Consider the following 24,577-nt stretch of genomic DNA (forward strand, 5'->3'; position numbering starts at 1 on the left):
AGACTAATATCGACCCGAGGGATGATTGCGGAGCTTCTTGGTCTCACAGGAGAGAGATGATCCAGCTGCTCTCCAGCCCCGCCGCTGCTCCCTTCGTGCCAACTGTCCCATTTGTTTATTTGTGTTTATTCTTCCAGGCCATGCACAAATGAATGAGACAATTGAGGCCTGTGTGTGTGTGCTGAGATGTTGAATGATTCGGACAGTGCCTGGATGCGATTCCTGTGACATTCCAGAGTGTTCTGGTGGATTCTAGGAATTGGGGAGGACAAACTTAGGTTTGTGAATAGGAATGCCTGGTGGTCTTAATGAATGTCAGAAAAGCTTTAACGATGACACATATGAGTGACGGATTGCTAGGGAGCGCTGGCAAGGGGAATGTGTGATGAAGTGAGGGTATATTTGTGCAGGCAGAAACAAGGGCAGTCTGGGTGCTCAGGGCGGGTTGTCTTAAGTGTGTGTGTTTCTGACAGTGTGTGTGTGGCCACATCTAAAACTGAATAGACTGGTGTGTGGTCAACACTGCGTTAGTCAAATGGTGTGTAAGTGTGTGTGGCCTCTTGAGTGTGTTTTGTTTTTGAGATTGTGCGAGAATGACGGTGACTCATAGCTGGTTGTCTTGAAGACTTACGAGAACAGAGAGCTGGGAGTGATCTTAAATTTGACTTTAAGTGTAGACTATACACTTATGTGGGTTTTTTTGTCTAACAAAACATCCCTTTAGGAATGTCATCAAAGGTAAAAATGCTTCATAAGCAGCGGACCAGCGGTCATTAAATAGATCTGGCATTATATTTTAAGAGCTTCAAAAGAGGAAAAAAAAGTCAGAATGAGAAAAACTGGTCATGTAAAATGACAGAAACCTCTGCCAATTGCAACGGTCAATCAAACTAATGTATAATTAATTAGTGGAGATCCTAATATAGTTAGCACCCACTTATTCTTGAGATATTCTTGTTCTGGTAAGGTTTGTAATGTGCCCAACAACTTTTCAGATCTTTCCTATGCACTGTTCATATGTAAAATAAATAAATATATTTATATAGCATTAATTTTTTAATAAAATCTAAATCTGATTAAAAAATCTTCCCAGATTTTAATAATAATAAAAAAAAGAATATAAAGAAATAAAAAAAGATTTAAAGAGTATAAAACAATAGGAATCAATGGGAAGTCCCCACCATGATAGAAAAACAAACATTTGTGTGTGTGTGAAATCATCTTTTGTGTAAGAGAACCATGTGTGTCCTGGGTGTGTGAGTGGGTAGGTTGTGGTATTGTATGCAAGTTTGGCAAAAGAAAACAAATGGTGTAGAATTCCTGCTGGAAGTCATCAGCATGGGCAAAAATGCTAAAACTAAAGAGATTATCAAACTGTGACTCATGATTCAAAAAGGCACTTTAATTGTTGAAAATGACACCTTGAACTTCTGTTTTTACGACACAGATCAGACATTGTAAAATTATACAATAAAGATGGAGAGCGTGAGAGATATCAGTACATTCTTACCAAGATGGAGACGCAACATTGGTAAACAGTGCATAACGTCTTTCTTTAAATGGAAAACAGTCCCACAGATCGGTGATCAGAGAATTTAACAATCCCAAGAAAAAAAAAAAAAAAAAAAAAAACTCTCGCTGGAAAAGGAAACACAATAGTCTTTTTGTTTTTAATTGACAGTTCATGTTGCTCACTGGATTTCACGGTGTTCTGCCCCGCTTAAGTTTTTCACAGCAGTCCCATAAAGTCTCTGCAGAACTCCGTGAGATTTATAGTATGCAAACCATCATATCCACTGTTTTAGAGACCAGTCAAGCAATTCATTAAAAAACACACTCACGTATATACGCACCTAACATATATTTGTCTTCCGTGTTCACATTGTGGTTCTTCGTGGTTCAGAGGGCAAGTCCTGCAGTAATCCGTCTAGATCCGATGGAATTCAGCCATATTTCTTTTTCCTGGCCGCCCCTCACCCCACTATGACCTCCATGTTGTACAGATAGGTACATATTTCAACTTGTTTACACATGTGCACACTCACACAAGACCCTGGACGGGCCGGAACAGATTGACTGGGATAATAAGCTCAGTTAATGCAAATTAGTGGGATTATCCAGACTCCACTGGGGAAAGTTCACCCAAAAATGAAAATTGTTTCATTTACTCTCCCTTCAATTTGTTCCAAACCTGTATGACTTTCTTTCTTCTGCAGAACACAAAAGACATTTTAAAGAATGCTTTTTTCTAAACAATGAAAGTCAAGGCAGTCGGATGTTGTTCGTTATCCTATGAACTTTCATTGTACGGACAAAAAACAAACAAACATACAATAAAAAAAAAACCAGATCATCTTCGTCATACTGGTTTGGAAGGACATGAGAGTAAATGATGACAGTTTTTCATCAAGTCTCACTGATGTGGTTAATGATGGGTTCTAAGCATTGATGAAGTCATTTATGACTTCAACACTGATCTAAAATGCTTTGAACCTCCCTTCACATGATAGAAGTTAGTGTTTAAATTGAAAGTGTTCTCAGATCAGTGCATAACGACAACCTAAAGGCACTTTTACACATACAAAACCTAGTGGTATCTGACGTCACATTCTCTAGACCTAAAAAGGCACCCTGTATGGGGACATTTTGGCATTGCGGCACATTATACCAGTCAATAGAACTGCACTTGCGCCAAAAGCATTGACCTGCCGAAGAATAACTTGTTCTCCACCTCTGGAATAAATCAACGTCCGAGTTTCTTAATCCAGACAAATTGCTGATAAGAGTCAGTAAAGTTTTGTAATGTGTCGTATAACTAGTATTATGTCCGTGGCTAAATGCCACAAAGAGTTTCGCCTCGATCGCTCTCGCTGTATAATGTGATTTAAGGCACTGTCTTGGCAGGGGCCCTTTTCCTCACTCACTTTATCAGTAAAAACTGGGGCAGAGTCCAGAGAGAAGAAAACACATTTGTGGTTTACAATGAAACCCAAGCGAGTGTTTGTGCTTGCTCTCAGAAACACCATTGTGACAGCACTTGATCATTTACAGTGGAAAGTAATTACCCCCACCCATCCTCCTTCGAAAAAACAGGCTCGTTTCAAGATTCACAGCGCCGTTTCATTTTGAGAGCGCCGCGGCTTTTACGTTTTCCGCGGGAGGCTCATTTTGTGGCATTTTCATGCGACATCAGCGCTCATACATTCAATTCCAAACCTCATGATTCTGAATTAAATACAATATATACACAGGTTGAACCAACCAACCACATAAAGAAAGAGATGGATGTACAAGTATGAAGCGCCGCTTATCAGAAAAGTGTTTTTCAGGGCACTTAGGGTGTGTTTTTTTATGTGTGTGCAGCACTAGAAAAAAACAAAACATTATATGGGAGCGACATTTCAACAAACCGTGTATCGTAGTGTTTATTTAACCTTTCGTGTGGCCGGGACCACGTGAGCTGGGGAGCACGTGTCTCTCCCTGACAGTACTTCCTCCTGCACCCCGGACCAGACAGCAGAGGGAGACCTGTAAAAGTGATTTGTGTCTGAGACTGAACGAATGTGTTTTCGTCTTATCGCTGTGTTTTGCATGTTTGGAAGCCATAAATACTCAGAGGAGTATGAGTGTTTTCAAATGCAGTCTTTACAACAAGCTGAATTCCTCTGTGTTTATGTGTGCGTGTGAACTTTTTTAGGTCCTTTTCTTGCCCGGGCATGCTGCTCCGCTGGTCCGACAAGACGGGGAGAATTCCGCACTACTGCAACCTGCCAGGATGCTCCTTTGAGGCTGGTAGAGCTACATACTTCCCCTTCTCATCTTTCTTTCCTCCACATTCCCGCTGTCATCATTCTCTTCTCATATCTCTGTTTTTAAAAATGTTTTAGATCCGCTGTACACAAAAATATTCCCCTCCAGCGGAAGAGAGCGAGTGGAGTTCGCACGTCAAACCCTATACACACCGTTGGCACAGATTCACTTTGTGTGAGCTTTTGTCTCTCCTGTTCATTGTTTTGCTACCGTTTCAAAGACTCACATCTTTGATGTGATTTGTAGAAATATACATACATTCCTCTGTCTATAAAGAAATAACCTTGTCCGAAATGTCTCTCATTCATGCATCCTTCACATATTCAAAGTCTTAAAGAAAGGAAATTTGAACGATTAAAATGAGTCTTTTCTCTTTGGGTCGCAGCTCCAAAACGCTCCACCCAGTGGGTAATGTAGTCCCGATCCAGTTCCTCCGACGTTCTCTTACAGATCCAGACGGAAAGCTCCGAAATAGCTAGAAGAGTCCTCGCCGTACACCATCGTAGGAGACGAGACGGACACGAAGACCTCGTCGCCCGCTCGCAGCTCAAACAGGCCGCCCTGGTACACTGAGTGAAGGGCGTATTCGGCGTCTGGAGCCCAACATTTGGTCCCCACTCCCTTCAGAAGCTGAATCGGCCTCAGGTAGGAGGTTTTCTTATAGATGCACTGGACCAGCTGGTGGCTCACGCTGTTTTGATCCCCCTCGCTGGGAGAGGGGTAGCGGAAGTACACCTGGGAGTACAGGTAGTAGCGGCCGTCCTGGGGTACGCGAAGGCGCCCGTTGGCCAGTGACATGTTGTGTAGATGAGCGCCAAAGCTCTGGTTGGCCCAGGAACGTACAGGATGGCGGCAGGACTGGTGCAGGTCTGCTTGAGGGGTGGAGTACTGAGCGCCACCTGGAGGAAAAGGCAGGAGACGGACTTTCGGTTAGCACAGGGGAGTCAAACTGACGAACTTTAGCTCCAGCCATAATTAAACATGCAAGAACTAGCTAATCAAGGTCTTCAGGATCATTAGAAACCAACTTTTGGAGCTGGTTGGAGCTACACTCTGCAGGAGTTTGACTCATGCTGGTTAGCATGAAACGGCATTCGCAAACTGTTTTATTTCTATAAGTGATGTATTTTTGTGTGAAACTTTTTGATGTTCAGTACATAACAAGCACATACAGGGCACATAACACAATTCTTAAAACTTGAACTAATTTAAATGAAAACTTAAAGCTAATTCAAAATGTAATGTAATGTAGAGATAATACTAAAATAACACTGAACGAAACAAAAATGCTTGGCAGATCTTTCATCCTTCGGGAAGTGATTGGATTGTGAAAAGTGAGCATTACAAACTAAAATGACATTACTTGCTACTATTGACATAACCTTTATTACTTTAATAGTTAGCCAACTTTAAAGGCCAACCTTTTCATTCTGGAATAACATGTACTGATGAATCGTGCAAAATGAAATGTATTGAAATGAAAATGTATTCATTACTTCACTGAGCTCATTGCTTCAGCTCCTTAAATGAATACATTGTTTTAATTAATACATTGTTAGCTAACTGTGTTATTTGTATATGTGCATTTCTGAAATCCATAACTTGACACAGTCTCCTCTGATAGCAGATCACTCCAAATTGTAATGTAGACGCATTTTCTGTAAAGCTGCTTTGAAATTATATGTATTGTGAAAAGAGCTATACAAAGAAATTAAATACAAAAACATTAATGTGTGTTTTGTGGGGAAGCACGGATATTAAATAAAGCTGCTAATTATTTTCTTGTTATGGCTGATAACTGATAAATTCTTGATATTAAAATTGAGTTTAGTTAATTTAATTAATTTAGTTTTGGTTAAATAAATAAAAAATAAATCACCAAAAAAACTAAAATCAATTGTTTCCGGCATTACATTATAAATGTACAGTATGAAAAATGGATATTCGTTATGAGATTCACTAAAGATTACATTTAACTCTTTCCTTTTAAAAAAAAAAAAAAAAAAGGATTTTTGATAATTTTCACAACAATTTTCATGGCCCCCAGAATATTTTGTTGTATGAATATCTGAACATGCAATATATAAAAAAGAACAGAGCCTCTGCTTTAAAAAACAAACAAAATAAAAACATTTTATTCTAGCTTTATGCTTTCTTTTTTTATTAACACTTGAATGTGGGTAAGTTTAATAAAAAAGCAACATTTTGAACAAAAAGCTAAGAAAATCATGTTTTTGACAAAGACTGCAATGTGCAAAAGCAATGCTTTTATCGCTTTTCTTACAAACTACGGCAAATTCTGTCAATTTGCTAGGAAGCATTGTCTCATAAATTACAGAAAATTCGGTCAATGGCGAGGAACTATTATTTTTTATAAAGATTACGTTTGGCGTCACTTAAAACTCGCATAAAGTTCATCTCAATGTTAAAATAGGGGAAATAAGCATGCACAATCAAATATACTATAAATCATGTGGAAAAGCAAATAATTAAAAAAACCACACACCCCAAAAAAAATTCAGTAGTAAAAATAAGAATAAATGTTCCAAAACAAGGAGCAGGTGCTGATTAAGGCAAGGCACATAATTCAGAAGGTAAAAGGGAGGAATGAAAGATTGGTGGATTGTCTTAAGAGTACAGGAGAGATCAGAACAGGAAGGTATGGCTGCACAGGAGAGGAAGTCACGGACAGAGTGAAAAATCGAAGAACGGAGAGAAAGAGGCTGGGGAGGAAGGGAGGTGTAGAGGACATGGAGGAGCAGGCGGTGTGTTCCTCAAACACAATGAGCCACATTCCTCAAAGAAGATCAATAACGCGCTAGACCTGCTCTTTGATTTACTGTTTCGGAAAGTTTTTAAAGGGCCGTTCTTCTGACAAAAGTGATAAAGAAAAACACATAGGAAGTACAGATGTGTAGGAAAGCCCACTACGGCGGTTAATACAGATGTTCTCAAGGATTTAACAATTTCGGCTTTTTGAAGATAACAGCATGTGCAATTTTCATAGTGCGTGTACGTGATCCATCATCAACCACTTTGCAGACAGGTTTCTGAATAATGCCTGCACGTGTAAAAAATAATGATCAGACTCATGACTCGTGCTCCACAAACAAAGCTGGTTTGACTCGGTTTCATTTCCTTCTGAGATGCGTGACTGAGTAAATCTCTTTTTTTTTTTTCTGGCATGCATGCAGTAAATAGGACTTTGATCCGAGTAGCAGAACTGCAAAGTAACAGACATGATTTTTGGATGTTTAGTGATATTATTATAAAAAACTAAACAATTTCAATCAGTTTCTTCTTTGCAGCTGTTTGCCAGGCTTTTATATGACATAGGGACGCTCTGCCACTGCCTAGCAGGACGGATGGATGGGTCATGTACATGAAGGGTACATTTAAAGCATGTATAGAACTGACTGGAATATACTATATGACTTTTAACATCTGAACAGATCTTGTTTTTAAATACATTTTTCAACTTTGCAAATCATGCACTAAACGACTGAGGATCACACACACACACACACACACACACACACACACACACACACACACACACACACACACACACACACACTAACAGACTTTCAAGCTGTTCTGAACACAACAAACATAAAATGTGATACCATGAGCTTATAGACTTTTTGACCTAAAGCTTTATGGTTAAATGCGTAAGTTAAATTAAATTAGTTTTATAGACTAAATGTAATATTTAAATGTATTATTTAGTTTATATATAAACTCACCTGGTAGGCTGCTAAGAGTCAGGTGGGCTGATGGTCTCTGTGTCACTGTGGTCATGAACTTTGACCCTGATGTATTATATGAATGGGGCATGGCTCTTGCTTCTGAGAAAGAGACAGACAGTAGACAGTCAGCACATTGAAATACATCATAAAATCTGAATTGGTGTTGTGCAAGAGATTTTAACCTGTTCTTTGAACTGCATTGCGTTTTGTTATTGTCTATTTTTGTGTCATTATTCCTGGTGCCTTTGGCACTGTGCATTGCGCTGTCATTGTGATTAATGGCAATTTTTAAGAAATGATGACTGATCATATACTCACCATGTAAAGCCTGTTTGGAGATTATACTGTCTGTAACCTGTGACAGAAAAAAACGAAAAATTCCATTAGTACAGGCGGCATATGATGACTTCTCAAATTCTAGACAGCCAACTGGAATGTGAAACTGGATGATTCAGTTTTATAATCGTGTCTTTCCTCCTTTTTGTTTTTTGTCTCACAGGCGGATAAAGTTTACCTCAAGTTACAAAACAGAAACATTTCTGCTGTAAAATTTCCTATTTATCTTTCAGCCTTTGAAGACGGCAGTTTCTAAGGACAGAAATATTCACTTTGTGTTGAGCTGGAGAGTCAGCCGGTGTATGAGACGACTAAGAACAGTTTTTAAGGTCACCGTTTTAAAGGGCAGTTTTTCAGTAGTCTGTGACGGCCATATTTCAACCAGTCAAACCCCAGTATCCAGATCATTAGTTCCACCGACTAGGTCTTGAACTGAAAACACTCTGATTACTGGCTCATTTCCACTGCCTCGGGCCAGCCTCAGCTCAGGGGTAACATGTTCCAAACATCATCTAACTGAACTAAATTAAACAAATTGAAAACTCTTGATGATTTGTTAAAAATGTAGTCAGTGTTTGAATCACTGTATTAATACCATTCAGCAAAAAAAACAAAAAAAAAACGAAAATGTCATCAAGGAAGTAGTGAATATTATCCATAAAGCTGTTCAGATTTAAAAAAAGTTACTAAGTAACAAGCAAAACTTTAACCCAACTCAACATTTTCTTTCCACTTTCTTGAATCCTTCTTGGATAAAGGTTAAATGCCAGAGTTAAGATAAATATAAAGTTTGGCATGTAAGTTTTACAATCTATTTTAGTCTATAAAATTTATAGTGTTTTGCCTTTCCATGTTTCGCAGTACGTTGTGTTGTGTTCGGTTGTTGTGTATTACTGTCTATGCTAAAATATGAATGGCTCTTTAAACAAACACTTTGATTTAAGCTTTTTGACATGACTGTTTGATAAAACAAGATTTTTTTTTTTTCCTTAAGGAATAATAATTTATTCCTTCTCCTCCCTTCTCTTTCTCTCTCTCCTCCCCAGTCCCTCTCTGTCTGGCATCATCAACTCAAGCGTGAGTGTGTGATGGAGTCTCTGTTGTTCTTGGCGCACTCTCTCTCTCTCTCTCTTTTCTCCTCTCCATTCATCAGACAGCCGAGCGCCTGCAGGCTTTATAACGTGACATAATCTCACCCAGACCACAGCAGAGATGGATTTCTGACCAAAGCTTTCCCTTTTTCACTTTAATTTCTGGTGCAGTAAATGGTCCTGAAATCAATTCCACGTCTCACAGCAGATAAAGGCTGTTTTAGCATGTTTGTGTACATGCTGCATATCAGAGAAAGAGAGAAGGAAAAAGAGAACAAGATGGATTCATAGAAATCATTCCAATTGTCTTCATAATTATTATCCTCTTTCCTGCTTTTATTTAAATTTATTTTTAGATAGATAGATGGATAGATAAATGGATAGGCTATGCAATTGGTAAAGTGTTCTGGGTGGTTGCTAGAGGGTTGCTATGATGTTGTTCTGGACTGTTGCTAGGATACTGCAAGATAGTTACAATGGTGTTTGGGGTGGATGCTGGGATATTGAAGAAAGATGGGTGGATGCTAGAAATTTCTGGGTGGTTACTAGGTGTTGCTATGCAGTTGCTAGGGTGATCTGGGTGGTTGCTATGCATTTGCTAGGGTGTTCTGGGTGGTTGCTAGGACATGATAGATGGATGGATGGATGGGTGGATGGATGGATGGATGATAGATGGATATAGATGGATGGAAGGATATATAGATGGAAGGATATATAGATGGATAGATAATAAATATTAGATAGATAGATAGACAGATAGATAGATGGATAGATAATAAATATTAGACAGACAGACAGACAGACAGATAGATAGATAGATAGATAGATAGATAGATAGACAGGATGCTGCAAGATGGTTACTAGGGTATTCTGGGTGGTTGCTAAGGTGTTGCGATGCAGTTGCTAGGTTGTTCTGGGTGGATACTAGGCATATGTTATTGTTTGTTACTGTTGCTAGGACAATGCAAAAAGATCCTACAGAGAATATAGGAAACACAAAACAAACATGTGATTTTAAAACTCCTTTTCCTCCAAGCGCAATTTCCTTTAGCTGTCAAGTCAGGTTCTACACAATATAATATAAGACTGTAAGAATCAATTAAGAATTGAAAACTCCTGGTTTATCCAGGAAGATCTTATGGAATTGTTAGTTGATCCCATTTTGTTCCTTTTGGAATGGTTCTCATTTATGACAGATATTCCAGTAAGAATCCTTCACACAAGCATTTATCAGTGAGGCCTAGTTAAAGTGTGCGCGCAGTCTGTTTTCTGGAAAACACAACAGAGTTCAGAAGGTGGAGACCCATAGAAAGCCCTCAACAATAACAATAAACACACCCAGCATTAGACCTTTGGCCCCTAAACCCGTGTGCCAGAAAAGGCGTGCAGGCGAGGAAGATTTTTCCTCCATTCATAGAGCAGGAAGCGAGTGCATGCACACAGCATGCGAAGAAAGCCATTAGCGTTCTCTCCAGCTGAGTTTAGTGGAGACGGCAATCCAATATTTTTATGTGGCCGCCAGTGCCAGAGATTGCTCTGCCGTTGAGATACTGAAGCACAGCGCGTTCCCTTCCTCCAGGAGGATTATTAATAAATAACTGTTGCTTTCCTTGAGGCGTAGAGCATGGCAAACAATAAATCCCAGAGCGTGACTCAGGTAAAAAGGCTAATAACCGACAGTACTGAGACACAAACACATACTGTACACACACTCACCGCTGGATAAAATCAGTGCACGCCTGTTATGGGCCTTTGAATGAATGGGGTGTGTGTATATGCTTACAAGTTGTTTCCTGCCATTCTTGGCTGCCGTCTGAGGTCGGCCCCATTCCTCTGTCCCCCGGCCCCCTTCACCAGAGACCTACCGTTCCACTAGAGCACAACAGTCTCCTGGATCTGACCTTAAGCCCTGTGAGAATTAATCTCTCTCTTTTTCTTTTTCCCTCCCCCTCTGTAGAAGTCTGTATCTATTCACCTGGGGCCGGTTTGCTCCAGCTGTGCGTAAGGTACAGCTTAGCATAAATGAGAACTATGTTACAACCACTCAAAATGTGATCATTGGACTATTGCACTTAAATCAAATGCAACCCTTTGTTTAAACTAAATATTTATGAAATCTTCCAACCGGGAGTATGTAATGCGATTGGTCTGCCAGCAATATGACAGACTGGATTACATCAGTGAGAGCTTGATTTGTGTGAACTTTATGTCTGCATTTAGGTCTTAAGTCTTACAAATAGCTGGTGCAACCCTACCCTGCGCTTTAAAAACTTTAAAAGTCGGGGTTAGTCCTGTTTGTGCCTGTGTCTTCCTGGCTCTCTCTCTCTCTCGTCAGGGATCTCTGCCACAGTGACACTTAATGAGGTGTTAAAGATGTGACAGGCTGTCTTCAGTCTCTCTTTTGGTGTGGAGAATGGGCTTGAAGACTTCCGAGGCTTTAAACCCGACTTAATCTTGCTTTCTTTTTCTCTCTCTCTTTTAGATGGAAGGTCGCTGTGCAGCACTCGTTGAAATTCGACTCTAAGTAATACCAGCTTTGAGAGCTCAGCGCATATTTGGCAGGAGGCGAGCCATCGTGTACTCCATGCAGAGCAACATGAGAACACCAACTGGACCGGCCTTTATTACTTTATTAACTTCTTTCTCTTTTCCTTTCTTTCCACCCTAGCAAATCTCGTGTTCACTTGTTACCAAACCCACTCCGTGTCCACAAGCTAGTAGTTTCCCCTAGTTTTACGAAACAAACAATACATTCTTCCAGAAAAAACGCATGTAGTAAAGCCGACCACATCATCGAAAACAGTCCTTGAGCTATGATCATGCAGAAGATAAAAGTTAGAGGGCAGACAGAGATGGCCTTTGTGTTTGTTCTGAGGCTGGCGGAAAACTTTGCGGCTGGCGGAATGCCCCGAGTATGATCACTGCTTTCATCGTAAATCTGTTTGAGACGCCGGTGGTGATGCAGCGCTGCCTCAGCCCCGAAGACGAGATGCTTCCTCATCTAATGAGTCATTAGGAGAATCTGAGACAAGCGGGGAACGGGGACAAAACGTCCCATTTAGCTTTGCGGGAAACTGAGGAGGGATTTAGGGATATTGAGAGGACTCAAGTGGCTGCTGCGGGGTTCCTGTTCAGGTGTAGTTTGAGGATATAATATTCCTTGGAATGCTGATATCATTTCTGGGCTGGATCGTATCCATTCTGGCCGAGATGTTGTAGTGTCTTTTGATTTGTTGACTCACATTAGGCTTTCTGCATGTGAGCCTGCGTGATTCTCTGCGGACGCAGCCATCTGTTTAGTGAATGAACCGAACTCTTGCAGGGTTCCACTCTTGTTAGCCGTGCAGTTTTTCTGTATTATTGGTAGCATCAAAGCCCAACAAGGGCCATGGAAAGTCAAGGAGCAGCAATGGTCAGTGGTTTGCATATCCTTCACGTCTGTACGCCGCTTGTGTGCTGAGCCCGGCTAAAGTCGAGAATCAGGAGGATGTACGATTTTTCTATTTGCTTTTTTTTGAGTCCTCCAGGCTCCATAATAACTACCAGGTGTTCTGGCATTCTCTGGATTCTGAAGGTCTTCGCTTCAGAAACATGCATTTCCTTCATCTCTCCTCGCTCACTCATTCCCTGCCTTCGCTGCGAACACTCTCTCGATCCTCCTTATCCTCTCATTCTTTTTCTGTGTGCTTTACCTCTGTGCTGACATGAAGCTGGAAAAGAGCCCGAAGCCTCAGAGTGTGCTTGTTCGGGCTGTTTCTTTGTCTTTGTGTAAATTTCTTCTTTCTTCATCTGAATCTGAATCTCACTCTCTTATTCATACTGACGTGTGAACACGCATGCAGACACATGCACATAGACATCTCTCTTTATGTATTGTGGGACTCGCATACAATCTACCCCATATGCTCTGGCAAAACTCTACATTATTTGTTTACTTTTTCCACTGACCGATCCCTTAGCATGATCAGGGAATTCTTTAGCGCACCATAATTGCGTCTCTCAGAAGTGGCGCATGTGTTTTCAATTAAGAGGCAAATGCCTCTGTCTCTGAGTGCCAATAAATTGTTTGCAGCCTCACTCAATTAGTAGTGAAAGATTTGACGGTACGCACGGGCTGTTGCGCATAGCGGCAGGGGTAGGACAGGGTAGACATGCACCATAAAATCTGATAACATATTCCCGGAGCTGAGAGACTTGGGTAAACAAATGGGTGGCACGGAAAATTAACATATAAAAAAACATGGTATTTAGAAGTTCCGACACCATAATGCAAATGCCTAAAGTGAAGTGAAAATGAACCCTATTTTCTTTCTAAACAAACGTTTCCTGGTTTAATTGTTAATGACTCATTGGTGTGGGTTGTTCCAAAGAAAGAATTTCTTTCTCTTCTGCAACAACTTTTACTTTTCTGCTGATCTCACTTATTCTATGTGGGCTATTGAATAATGTTCACCAATAGCCAAATAACCAAATAGTCTCTGATGGATAAAATCAAGTAGGGATGTAGTTTTAAAGTATTACATTGTATTGGTGGATAATGAATCAGAGTCCTGCACGGGTCCATTTTTGGAGACCCGCCCCCGCCCGTACCCGCAAAGTTCAGCACCAGATCCGACCCGTCACCCGTGATAATATCAAAATTAAATCCGCACCCGCCCAGACCCGTTAATATTCGGCCCGTTACCCGACCCGTGCCCGCGATAAATCACACACAAGCTAAAATCTATTGAGCGGTGGGGACGCGTTCATAGGGTGCGCTGCCAATAACGCACCTAAAAGCTGTCACAAAGAACTGGGAAAAGTAATGATTATTAATATGTCAAATATATCAAGGATACATTTCAATTGTTTATTAATAAACAAGTGTTTTCTGTGTCAAAGTTGAAGTTGACGATGCTGACTGACTCGCGATCTTCGCAGTAGTGAGCGCGCCAGAGAGAAAATCACATTACGGATTGCATAAGCAGAGAGCAGTCTGCTTTCTTTTTCTTTTATTTTTTTTTATTGTTTTGTTTAAAAGTAGACATTTCATGATTTCTATTTCTCAGGTCTGTGAGGCAAGTAGCTTATACGCTGAGTTTCGGTTTATTTAAGAGACGAGCCTCAAGTTCACGCGCCCGCGCCACCGTGTCGTGATTATTGCCTGCTATAGCCTATTTACCTCCTATTTATTGAATCCAATAAATTGGTTGATGAAACATTGATTAAAATTAAGATACAATTAATACGAAACGAAATTCACTTTAAAGAAAGGTTTTCTACATAAACTTAATGAAATGTTCAAAATTATGTCTGCCCACTGCATTTGTCTCCCGATATTCGGGATCATCTTATCTTATTCATGCTTTTCACTTTTCATATAATCAACATGAAATTTAAAAAAATATATTATTTTATTTAAACATGAATATGAAACTAAATCGTTTTTAATGACAGGGCTACAACACATACAGTACAGAGAAATTTAATGTCGGAGCATTGCCGGTGAGCATTGTGGAGGGGGAGATAGGCTACGATTTTCGATCATTTATCAATATTATTTTGCTTGATATGCCAATTCTTAATATTTGGTGTTTTTAATGTTTGTTTGAGATCTCTGTGAAAGTTTTAATTGTAGGTTCGTGGCCCTGAGTGTCGCGATTTCTGTTTCATTTCGCATATAGCCTACAGCCCTTATAATCATAGATGACGCCACCGGTTTTTATTTAAAAGAAAGACATATGTATATAGGCTATGTTTGTATGTAGGCCTATATATGGGCAATTTATATACACAATACTTACTAAAATATAATTAATATCATTTTATTGCATTTGTATTAGTTGTTTGAAGAGTAAAAAAAAAATCGGTAGGTCTTAACACAAGTTCACTACCGGCAAGTCGGTCGGACTAAAAAGGGGGAAAAAAAATAATTGGGTTGGCCCTAAATTGACAGGGTCGGTCGGGTTACTGCAAACAAGAATATTTTTAAGGACGGCCTGACTAAAACACATATTTGCGTATGTGTAATGGTAATTTAGACATACAAATATTGCACATATTTTTCATCCGTTACCCGCCCGCAAGGAGTTCATTATCCGCCCGCATCCCCGCCCGTGAATTTTAGGAATGTCACAATCCACCCGTTTTAGCCACTTTTATGCGGGTACCCGCGGGTACCCGCGGGTACCCGACCCGTTGCAGGACTCTGTAATGAATATATAATTGTATATGTTTAAATTTTAATTTATTTAGAAAAAATAGTATGACATTTTAATATTGTCCATTTATTGGTTATCTACCTTAACATATAATACTAGCGTTCAAAGGTTTAGGGTCAGTAAGATTTTTTTTATTAAAGAAATTAATATTTGATCATTTAAAATAAATTGCAAATAAATGCAGGCTTGGTGAGCATAAATACTTTTTTCAAAAACATTTAAAAAATCTTACAGACCTCAAACTTTTGAATGTGTGTTTAATGTAAATAAGTGTTTTACTTTACTTGATGCTTTGCAATTTCATTCACACCTTTAGAGCGAGACTTTTTCTAAAACCAAGCCCAAGGCTATCAAACATGTCAGTTTTATTAATGTAAAAACCACTGGAAGGCTGTGAGGGAAAAAAAAAGCTGGACGCTAAAGGGATAACCAACCACGCCAGGGGAAAACCAAGACATTTCCTACAAATCTGAGCTCTGACTGCTAGACTGGTTCATGATCAGGACAAGGGGGTGAGTCACCCTCTACAATGCTGCATATACAAGCATAAATGCCTGAAAAACACTCCCATGACTCAACCATCCACTTTTCTTCCCTTAGGAGATTGTAATCACTTGCCAGGACACATTTATGGTAATGGCAAGTTGCTTCACGCTGTGAGGAACTTCACTTGCAACTGTTGTCTACAATTGTGCCCATGCATTGAAAAGGCAGATGATGTTTTTAATAGCTGTTATTAAGACATGGCTTGCCTTGACAGATATCCTGACTCATGAATGCAGAATGTTGTGCAACAAATAAAATCAAACTTGAACTCACCTTGGAAATATAGGCCTTGATACCCTCAGCTAATTTGATGCAAGGCTCTCCAAACAGTTGGGCCAGGTCTTCGGGAATGTCCCGGTCTTTATCCAGGGCGTTAAGTAAGCCAAGGCACCGCAGCTCTTCTGTAACCCCCTGACTCTTAACCTGCCAAAAAGATGAAAATTAGAATACAAGTCCAAATCACAACCCCTTAATCTGTAAAATAAAATGTGGTTTGAATGCCACGTCATCCCAAGAAATGATGAGAACAGCACTTTGGTTTAGGAAGCAAATTGGGAAACGGGGGCTGAAGGCATGCTCAATGAGGAAACAATCTGCTCAAGGCCGACGCGTAGGCTGAAGATCAAAACAAGGGCAAGTATCCCTCTTGACCCTTTCCTGGAAAGTAGATGAGGACATCTGCAACGGGGCTTGCTATGGAAAGCCAATGAGCAACAAGTTCAGCTCAAAGACCTTGAGCCAGCTGGAGAGGTATGTCCTACATAATGAAGTACTTTAAATGACCTTGCACTAAAACCCTTGCTCTTATTTTCAGTCTCTTTCTCTCTCTTTCTGTCCCTGTTCAGAAACTCGGAGCCGCTCCAAGAAATATATGTTGCCAGTTAAGGATCTCTGTGCGCAATTTCGAAGCCTTGAGTCACGGTCCGCCAAAGCTCCTAATGACTCTCCAGTCGCCGGCGGAGCGTGGCAGCAGAAGGTGTGTTTCGTTAACTCTCGCCGTTTTACGGTTTTCAAAGGGAGTCAGGCAGGTAATGATGGTCCCCCATGTTGAGCAGGGCTGCGCTCACAGGAAGAGCTCAAGACTGATCTGAGATCAGTTTTGCTATTTCTTGTGTAACTGCACAAATGAGGCTAGTCCTGGAACCACTTACAGGACTGAGGCCAGACTTAAGCTTGGGCTGGTGTTGGATCAGCACATTAAAATGACTTCAGCGTAAGCAGAAAAGTACATTAAGAAAAAAGTCTAGTTTGGTTGCACTTGCACTTTACTATACGGTTCAATTTGTAAACATTACTGACTATATATCAGGGGTCAACAATAAAGATGAAAGGGAATAGATTTGGGCCAGTGCTGTGGTGCAACTGAGTTTTACTTTTGTTTATTTTGTGCATCTGTTTTTGTGAACTTGTACAGAAAAAAAATGTTTAGTGAGCCAAATGTTACTAAACCACTTAACTCAAAAATCTGGGGTCGGTAAGATCTTTAAATATTTTTGAAAGAAGTCTTACCAAGGCAACATTTATTCAATCAAAAATGTATTCATATTTTAATACTTTAAAATGTTATTTACTCATTTTCAGCAGCTATTACTCCAGTCTTCATGATCCTTCAGAAATCATTTGCTGATTTGATGCTCAGGCTTTGATGCTTAAGCCCAAAATATCGTCAATTCTACACGGACCGCAAGTGCTGTGATTGGTCTGCTAGAACCCATCCCCCTAATTTTTTTTCAGGATCCTTTGATGAATAGAAAATCCAAAAGAACAGCATTTATTTGAAATAGATTTTTTTTTAAAACATTCTAAAAAGTCGTTACTGTTAATTAAAAAAAAATCTATTTGATACATCAGTCTTGCTAAATAAAATCATTAATTTATTTTCTTTCTTTCTTTTTTAAACATCTCTTTAACCTCAAACTTTTGAATGGTAGTTCAAACAAGTATTGCAAAAAAATCGAATTAGTGAGCCCTGAATATATGTTAAAATTAATAAAGTACTGTTCAATTGTAGCTCATGATACTCAGTACATTAACAAATATTGAGCCTTACTGTAAAAGCGTTCTAATTAGGGGTTGCTTTGTACTCCAATAAGCTATATTTACCAATTGAGCTGTTGCCATCTGATACCTGGAAAACAGAAACACCCTCTAACAGGTCACGGTTTTATCACGAAACCCAGTTTATCTGATGTGTTATAACACGTGCTTGTGTGAACATGTTCAAAACCTTCATAACCGTAAACAACTTCTTGTCTTGCAAGTGCATTCTTCCTGCTATTGCTCTCATAGAAATGGGTCAGTCACACATGACCTGGAATCTGAATTACTGTCCAGGGTGTGGATAAGTGTGAGCCAGCAAATGATCATTTGTCATTGTGAGTTACACCAAATAGATTAAAAAACTCTGGGTCAATGCTGCTACACCCTGATACATGTAAACTCCAACAGTATTGCTATACGTAATCATTCACATATGGGGTCACATATGACTCACAAAAACCATGTAGCTCAATACGCGGTAAAATCAACATAGAAGTTGGTATTGAGTCATTGGTAGTGAGACTAGTGGCGCTCAGGAGGGTTTCTGATCCCAGTGAGGGCAGCAGGAAGTGGGGAACAATGCTTCAGTGTTAGCCCTGGTTTCTGTAGCTGGGGAAAAGAAGCCACCACTGAACTTTCTGCTTCACTCCACATCCATTGCTTTTTTGGGAAAGGATTAAATAAAGAAACCAGGCGTGTAACTTAAATCCATGCCAGGGGCTCTCTGTCTCTGCATCTCACTATAACGTCTAACCCTTCCTCTCGCTTCTCTCTTTTTCGTCTATCCCTGATCCATGTGTATGTTTTTTCTAGTTCCCCCCTGCGGTCTCAAAGAAAGGAAAGCAGCCAGAAAGTTGGTAGTGATCTAAATGATCTGCGAGGGCTGAAGCTCTGCAACTTTGGATGAATTCCCAGAGGACAACAGGTTTGTCTAAGCAGGTCTTCAAAGGAAACTTCAGCCAAATATTCAATTTGTGCATTTGGCAAAAACGAACTCCGAGGAGATTGTTCTCTTTCTCTAGAAGACCACACAGAAGTCAAAACCTGTCTAGGCAATAGAAAGCAATGCTGTGGCCTTGGGTCGACTAGTCTCTAAAAGCAACAAATCATGTCACGGTAAGAAGGGAACCCCCATTTTGAGCAAAGTTTGAGTTTTATTTAGACTTACACAATGAAAAGTATGCAAACGAGTTCAGTAGGTGCTTTCCTCTCAATGACGAGTTTCTCTAAAATTAGCGCATGTGACAAACAACGAGTTAAAGTTAGTGATAGAGGGCATTCTCAGCATGCCATTGGCCCTTCAGTACACACCTGTACATACAAACATTCGACTTTACAATGACCCGTGCCATTGTGTGTGGCAAAAGCCCCAGTTGCCAAGGGCAACTATCCTTTTTTCTCATAATCACCTTTGTCTTGGCTCCTCTCATTGGCTCATAAATCTTTGGCAAATGGCCAATGAAGACAGGCCTTATTAAGAGTCCATTGTGATGCGTTTTTAAAGCCCTCTGGGTGTTCTATGAAATCTCGGGCCATCGCCGTCCCGTTCTGCTCTGTCTGACTGAATGTTACACTTCTAGAATACTAACTACGTGCCTGTCAGTGGACCCCGGTTTCTTTTCCCGAACCAAATGGGGCCCTAGCAGTCGTTTAGTCCTGCTAGAATATCTAAGCACTTCTGGGAAGCAGGATTTGTGTTTTTTTCCTCTGCATATAATTAATACAGAAATTAAACATGACAGGAACAGATTGGAGTAATTATGAACTTAGTTTAACTCAAGTTACTTGACTGAATACGTTTTAGCTTCCTTTTGGGGCTAATCACACCAGAAAAGACTGTTAAATTTAATTATTGTCAAATAAAGACAGATAAAATGCCCCTAAATGTCTTTGGAACATTCAGTTCGCAAAGTTTTCATTACTGTGCTAATGGCGCTAAATGAGGGAGTAGCATTGTTTATTAGCCGTCCTGTTGGTGTAAACCGGGGCTTTGTTTGTCCTTGCAGGCTCTGATAATGGGGTAAAATGGGGGTGTTTACTCGTCTTTTAGGACAACACTGTGAGCATCCCATCTGTCCAGTGCACCAAGATGAGCACAGGATATTTATGTTAGTGCTAAAGAATGTTCATTAGGCAACAGCTGTGTGTGTGTGTGTGTGTGTGTGACAGAGAGAGAGAAAGCGAGTGCATTTGTGTCTTTATTTTCAGCACATTCTCACTCAATAGCTCAATTCTTTTTTCTTTCCTTTTCAGCTTGTCATTGTGTTGAATTGATGACCGTCAATCTGGGTGGAAAAAAATCTTTAATCCTTCACTAACACCACGTTGATGTTTAATCCTTGAAAATATTTTCCTAAGGCTTTTTGTTCAAGTACGACTGAAACTTCATCATAACTCGGGGCCCTTGAAATAGACCGGGAGATATTTCAAACCCTTCTCAGATTTATTAGAAAAGCCCGCGACTTGTGCGTTACGCAAGATTTATACCGAGAAGTGAATCATTGCTTGGCCTAGTTTAATTTACTTAGCAACGATGAAAAATAAAAAGCTATTCTGTGCTACCTAATGGATTTAGATGCAGGACGAAATTTATACATTTATCAAATTTATAGCTCAAAGTTGCTTTATATCGGTAAAATTTATAAAGACCTTTGTCCTTGTGTCAGTTTTGTATTAAGGCTGAACTAGAGTGTGTAACGCTGGAAACTATCCATGCCTTCTTTGGGCCTGGCAAACATAACGTAACTTGAATCCACAAAGAATTATCAGAGAAAAGCAGCCACAATTAGATGTAATTATATGTTCTACATAAAAAGCATGATATTACAGTGAGAATGAGAGGGAAAGAATAGAATCAGAATAAAGACTAAATGTGAAGGAGAGGGGAAAACAAGAGGGTGAGAGAGTGAAACGTTGTGGATCTTGGCAATGGAAAATGTCACAGGAGATTTACCATGGGGAGCCTGAGAGGAGACAAACATTTGCTTGCAGGGTATTGCTTTACATTGAATTTCTGTTAATGTTGCTGAGGGGCCAGTCTAGAACTACATGTATCGTGTCGGTTGAGGGAGAAGGAGATTGAGGCTGGTATGAACTGCAGGCACCAGACAGTACCATGCCACGGCACTACCTTCCGGCTCAGTCCCACACCTAATCTAAGCTGATTTTGTCAATCGTGGTTACTTATAAATAGGTCACCCGGAACTGTGTAATTTCAACGGTGATGACTTGCGTGGGAGCTTCTGCCTCTATCCTCTCTGTTGTGTTTACCGTCTCGCAGTGTGACCGTGAATTAACCTCACTTTCTTTTTCCCCGCAGAGGTAGAGCATTTATTTGAAACAATCAGTCTTATCTCACCGAGCGCTATCGTTTTACCGGTTTTGCTGATCGAAGTGCAGTTTTATATTGAGAGTATTACAGCCTAAGTAACTTCAGACATTTTTTGTCATATTTGACTTTGAAATAACCCTATTATGGGTTCAGAGTTTATTAATATTCTACAGGGCTTACAGAATTCTACCTCAACCTGGGTTTTTTTGGGTCAGAGTATGACTAAACGCATCACAAAAAGACAGAGCATGAGAGATATGCACTACATATTGTTGAGTATACTTGTCAAAATGACACTTATCCAATAATCTCAACAATGTGATTCTGATTCATAGAATGGTTGGACTTTATTTTACAGTACGTGCACTTTACTTACCCACGGAAATACTGGGTAATGTAAGGTATAACAACATGGGTTAAAGTTAAGGTTCAGGGTTAGTACCTAGTTATTACCCAGTTAGTGTCAGTTCAATAAGTACACAGTACATAAGAAACATGATGGTAAAATAAAGTGCAACCCATAGAATGTTGAAGTTGTATTCTATGCTGTTGTGTGTATTTTATTAACACTATGTCTATTTATTATGCTGACATCTAGGCAGTAAAGCATGCAACTTTTGAAGTGTTTCCAACACAATACAATGTTGCAAAACAAGTAGGCTACACAACTTCCTTGTCTCAGTATTTTGATTGGGTAATCATGTTTTTGTTGTTCATGTGCAGTTTTGCATTTTTAACACTGTTAATAATCTGACATGTCATACTATTCATGTCATTTTTATTTTAGATTTTTTTAAAGAAATTTGTATTTTTTATGATGACAATGCTTAATAATAATTGTTTTTATTTGTATGTTTTTTTAGATTACCCAAGAGCACACATTAAACGTGATTTGATTAGTCTGAAATCAGTTTGATCTGAATCATTGTGTTGATTAGTTGTGAATTCAAAGCCTTTAACGTCCTCACAAAACCGCAAATGATTAAATTAAATTACAAGAAATTAACCATTTTCCCATCACAATTCAGTGCTTTGCTTCTTTGACTATGTTAATGCCTTTTATCATAGTAGCATTCTTTGTATCTTGGAATATAAACTGATACATAACCGATCTGCAACTTAGTAAAAGTACTCCTCTGTTGCAGATTTGGTCTGACCGGGTCTCAAAACTTAGTGAACTGCCTACCTTGACAGCATTTTGGGGAGTCATGGGCACAGTAACACGAGTAAACATGCTGTCTAGTCAGTGCACTCGGTTTCGCCCTTAACGCGCCAGTGATGCCCAAAAAAAACCCTCACAAAGTTTTAAGACACGGCCTGTTCGTCTGATATCGACAAGAAAATAATCAGTGCTACTTGAAAAACCGCTTACCTGCGATAAAGACATGTTTAAGTAGACAAAGAGTCCGGTGGTCGAGGCTATTTGCAGCACGACCACCACAATCACGACCATTGCGATCCATAACTTTGACGGCGAGTCTCGACCACGGCTGTTCGCCGGAACCATCATGTATGTAGTGGACTCGCTGCTGACCGACCTGAAGTAATCCTGGTTATTCTGAGTAGCCATGGCATTCCTAAGACGTGAGTAGATACGAAGTTAGTGACAAACAAATTTAAATCAGCAGCGGGACGTTGAATAAACTCCTTCTTGTTGACGCAGAGTGGCCGTGGGAGGGTATAGAGTCTGTCTCACACACTCGCATGCAGTCAGTCACTCACTAATGTTGCAGGTCTAGTGTTGTGTGTGTGTAGGAGACGCTGAGGGGTTGAGCCTCATGAGTTTCTCGAGGTAGGCTACATTACCGCAACTCCTCATGATTTCCTTAACCCTTTTCCTCATACAATATTTCCTATATGAATAAATACATATTCGGAAAATATCGTTAATAAATAAATATTTTATTTTGTATATTACTTCAAATTGTTATTGTGACATCATAAATTACATTGGTCTCACTCTCCCAACTTTTGATATTACAGAAAAGCCCAGGATGGTCCCTTTCATGCTGGAGAACCAGCAAGGGTTAAATCCCATTTTAACCGGTGGTTGGAGTCTTTTTGACTCCAAATAAGGCTCCATATTAGCCTATCCACTAGGCCTACAATATTTGAAGCCTTCGTGACTTTTCCAGTTGTTTATGATTTACTGGATAAGGATTAAAAAATAGACTTTTTTAAAAACCAATAAAATAAATAAATAAATGTTTTTATCCTGATAAAATATTTAAGAGTGTCGCATAATGAAATGCATGTTCGTTATAAAAATGCCCATGGAGTTATAAGAGTGTATTTACATGACATTTCCTGGACTATAAATCAAACAAAATGTGGCCAAGTTCAAGACCATGGGAATCCAGGTCCTTCAAAGAAAAAATAAAACAGTTGCTGAGGGAGTGAATAATAGAAATATCTTGTTTTAGGATATGTTATGCTTGTTTTGTCTTTAAATAATTGTAAATAATCTTTGGCCCCTTTGGAAGTTTGCTGGGGCCCCCTAGTGGACCCCGGGCCCCTGGTTAAGAACCAGCTGGTTTAATGTTACGAAATTTCTTATGAATTTGTAAGAATGCTACTTGAGTCTTAGACTTGACTAAGTGCAATTCTTTGAAAATTCTTGAGAAGTTTTTAGATATTTTCTTAAAAACATATTTATTTTCTTAAGATCTTTGGTGTTCTATGATGGTTCTTGCAAAGACTCGCTTAAAACATACAGCCATGTAGGTTACTGGATAATATATAACGAAAACACTACAAATTGAATTGCTGGAGGGTTTTTGGGCAAATATTTGTGTAACTGAGAAGGACAAGATACCAAATGCAGAGGATCTGGTTTGATGGCCCTTACTTACTTAACAGAGTCTTATTTGTGTAAAGGTAAAATATATATTAAGGCAGAAAGATGACCTAAAATTATCTGTGTACATCTGACTAAAACAACTGAAGATGAAAGACTTTGAGTATGTCTAATAAATTACGTTTATCACTTGTACTCTTCAGCTGTCTTGAAAAGTCCAGTCGTCTTGAGATAAATGGTCCACAGTAAAACTGAAGGGACACGAAACTTCATTCCTCTCCACACACTGTAAATATATCTGCAGTCTTTGTCTGTTTCAGCCATAAACAGCAGGAGACGAGCATCGTGTGTGAGCCGTTGCATATGTTTGTCTATACTAGGGTTCTAGTGGAGATGGAAGACAGATGTCTCGGCCAACCGGTTTCTCAAATCAGCTGGAGAAACCGACCTGACCAATGCTCAAACCTCGACCACGGATCCTCGCTGGTCTCTACGATGGAAGTGCACTAAAACGGGTGAACATATGAGACACCAACTCATGGTCTCCTAAATGATTGTCAATCAAATAATTTCTAGTATTGGTAATTAGTGCTGTCAACAGGGAGACAAGCTATATGAAATCACACTACAGTAAGACAATGTTTTGTATTACAAAGTTTTCTGAAATGTTATAAGTA

The 24,577-nt window shown here is 39.6% G+C and overlaps 1 protein-coding gene across 1 annotated transcript; it reads right to left on the minus strand.

Annotated features, from left to right (window-relative positions):
* Positions 1-1,382: 1,382 nt before the first annotated feature.
* On the minus strand, positions 1,383-22,856 carry tnfsf10l (TNF superfamily member 10, like). Its single transcript, XM_084109331.1, has 5 exons — positions 22,476-22,856; positions 16,006-16,155; positions 7,878-7,914; positions 7,557-7,658; positions 1,383-4,709 (listed from the first exon to the last, which is right to left on the minus strand). The coding sequence occupies exons 1-5, from the start codon at positions 22,671-22,673 to the stop codon at positions 4,255-4,257; spliced, it is 942 nt and encodes a 313-aa protein (XP_083965457.1). The 5' UTR covers positions 22,674-22,856; the 3' UTR covers positions 1,383-4,254.
* Between the last annotated feature and the right edge of the window lie 1,721 nt (positions 22,857-24,577).

This window comes from Abramis brama (genome assembly GCF_963993115.1).
Source record: "Abramis brama genome assembly, chromosome: 3".
Lineage (NCBI taxonomy): Eukaryota > Metazoa > Chordata > Actinopteri > Cypriniformes > Leuciscidae > Abramis > Abramis brama.

Bases quoted from the DNA above. Each gene is read 5' to 3' on its own strand.
- tnfsf10l (XM_084109331.1), bottom strand. From the start codon at position 22,673: ATGGCTACTCAGAATAACCAGGATTACTTCAGGTCGGTCAGCAGCGAG. The intron at 7,915-16,005 runs GTGAGTTCAAGT...TTTCTGTCACAG, and splicing joins TCAAGGCCTATATTTCCAAG to GTTACAGACAGTATAATCTC. The intron at 7,659-7,877 runs GTGAGTATATGA...TCTCTTTCTCAG, and splicing joins CTCCAAACAGGCTTTACATG to AAGCAAGAGCCATGCCCCAT.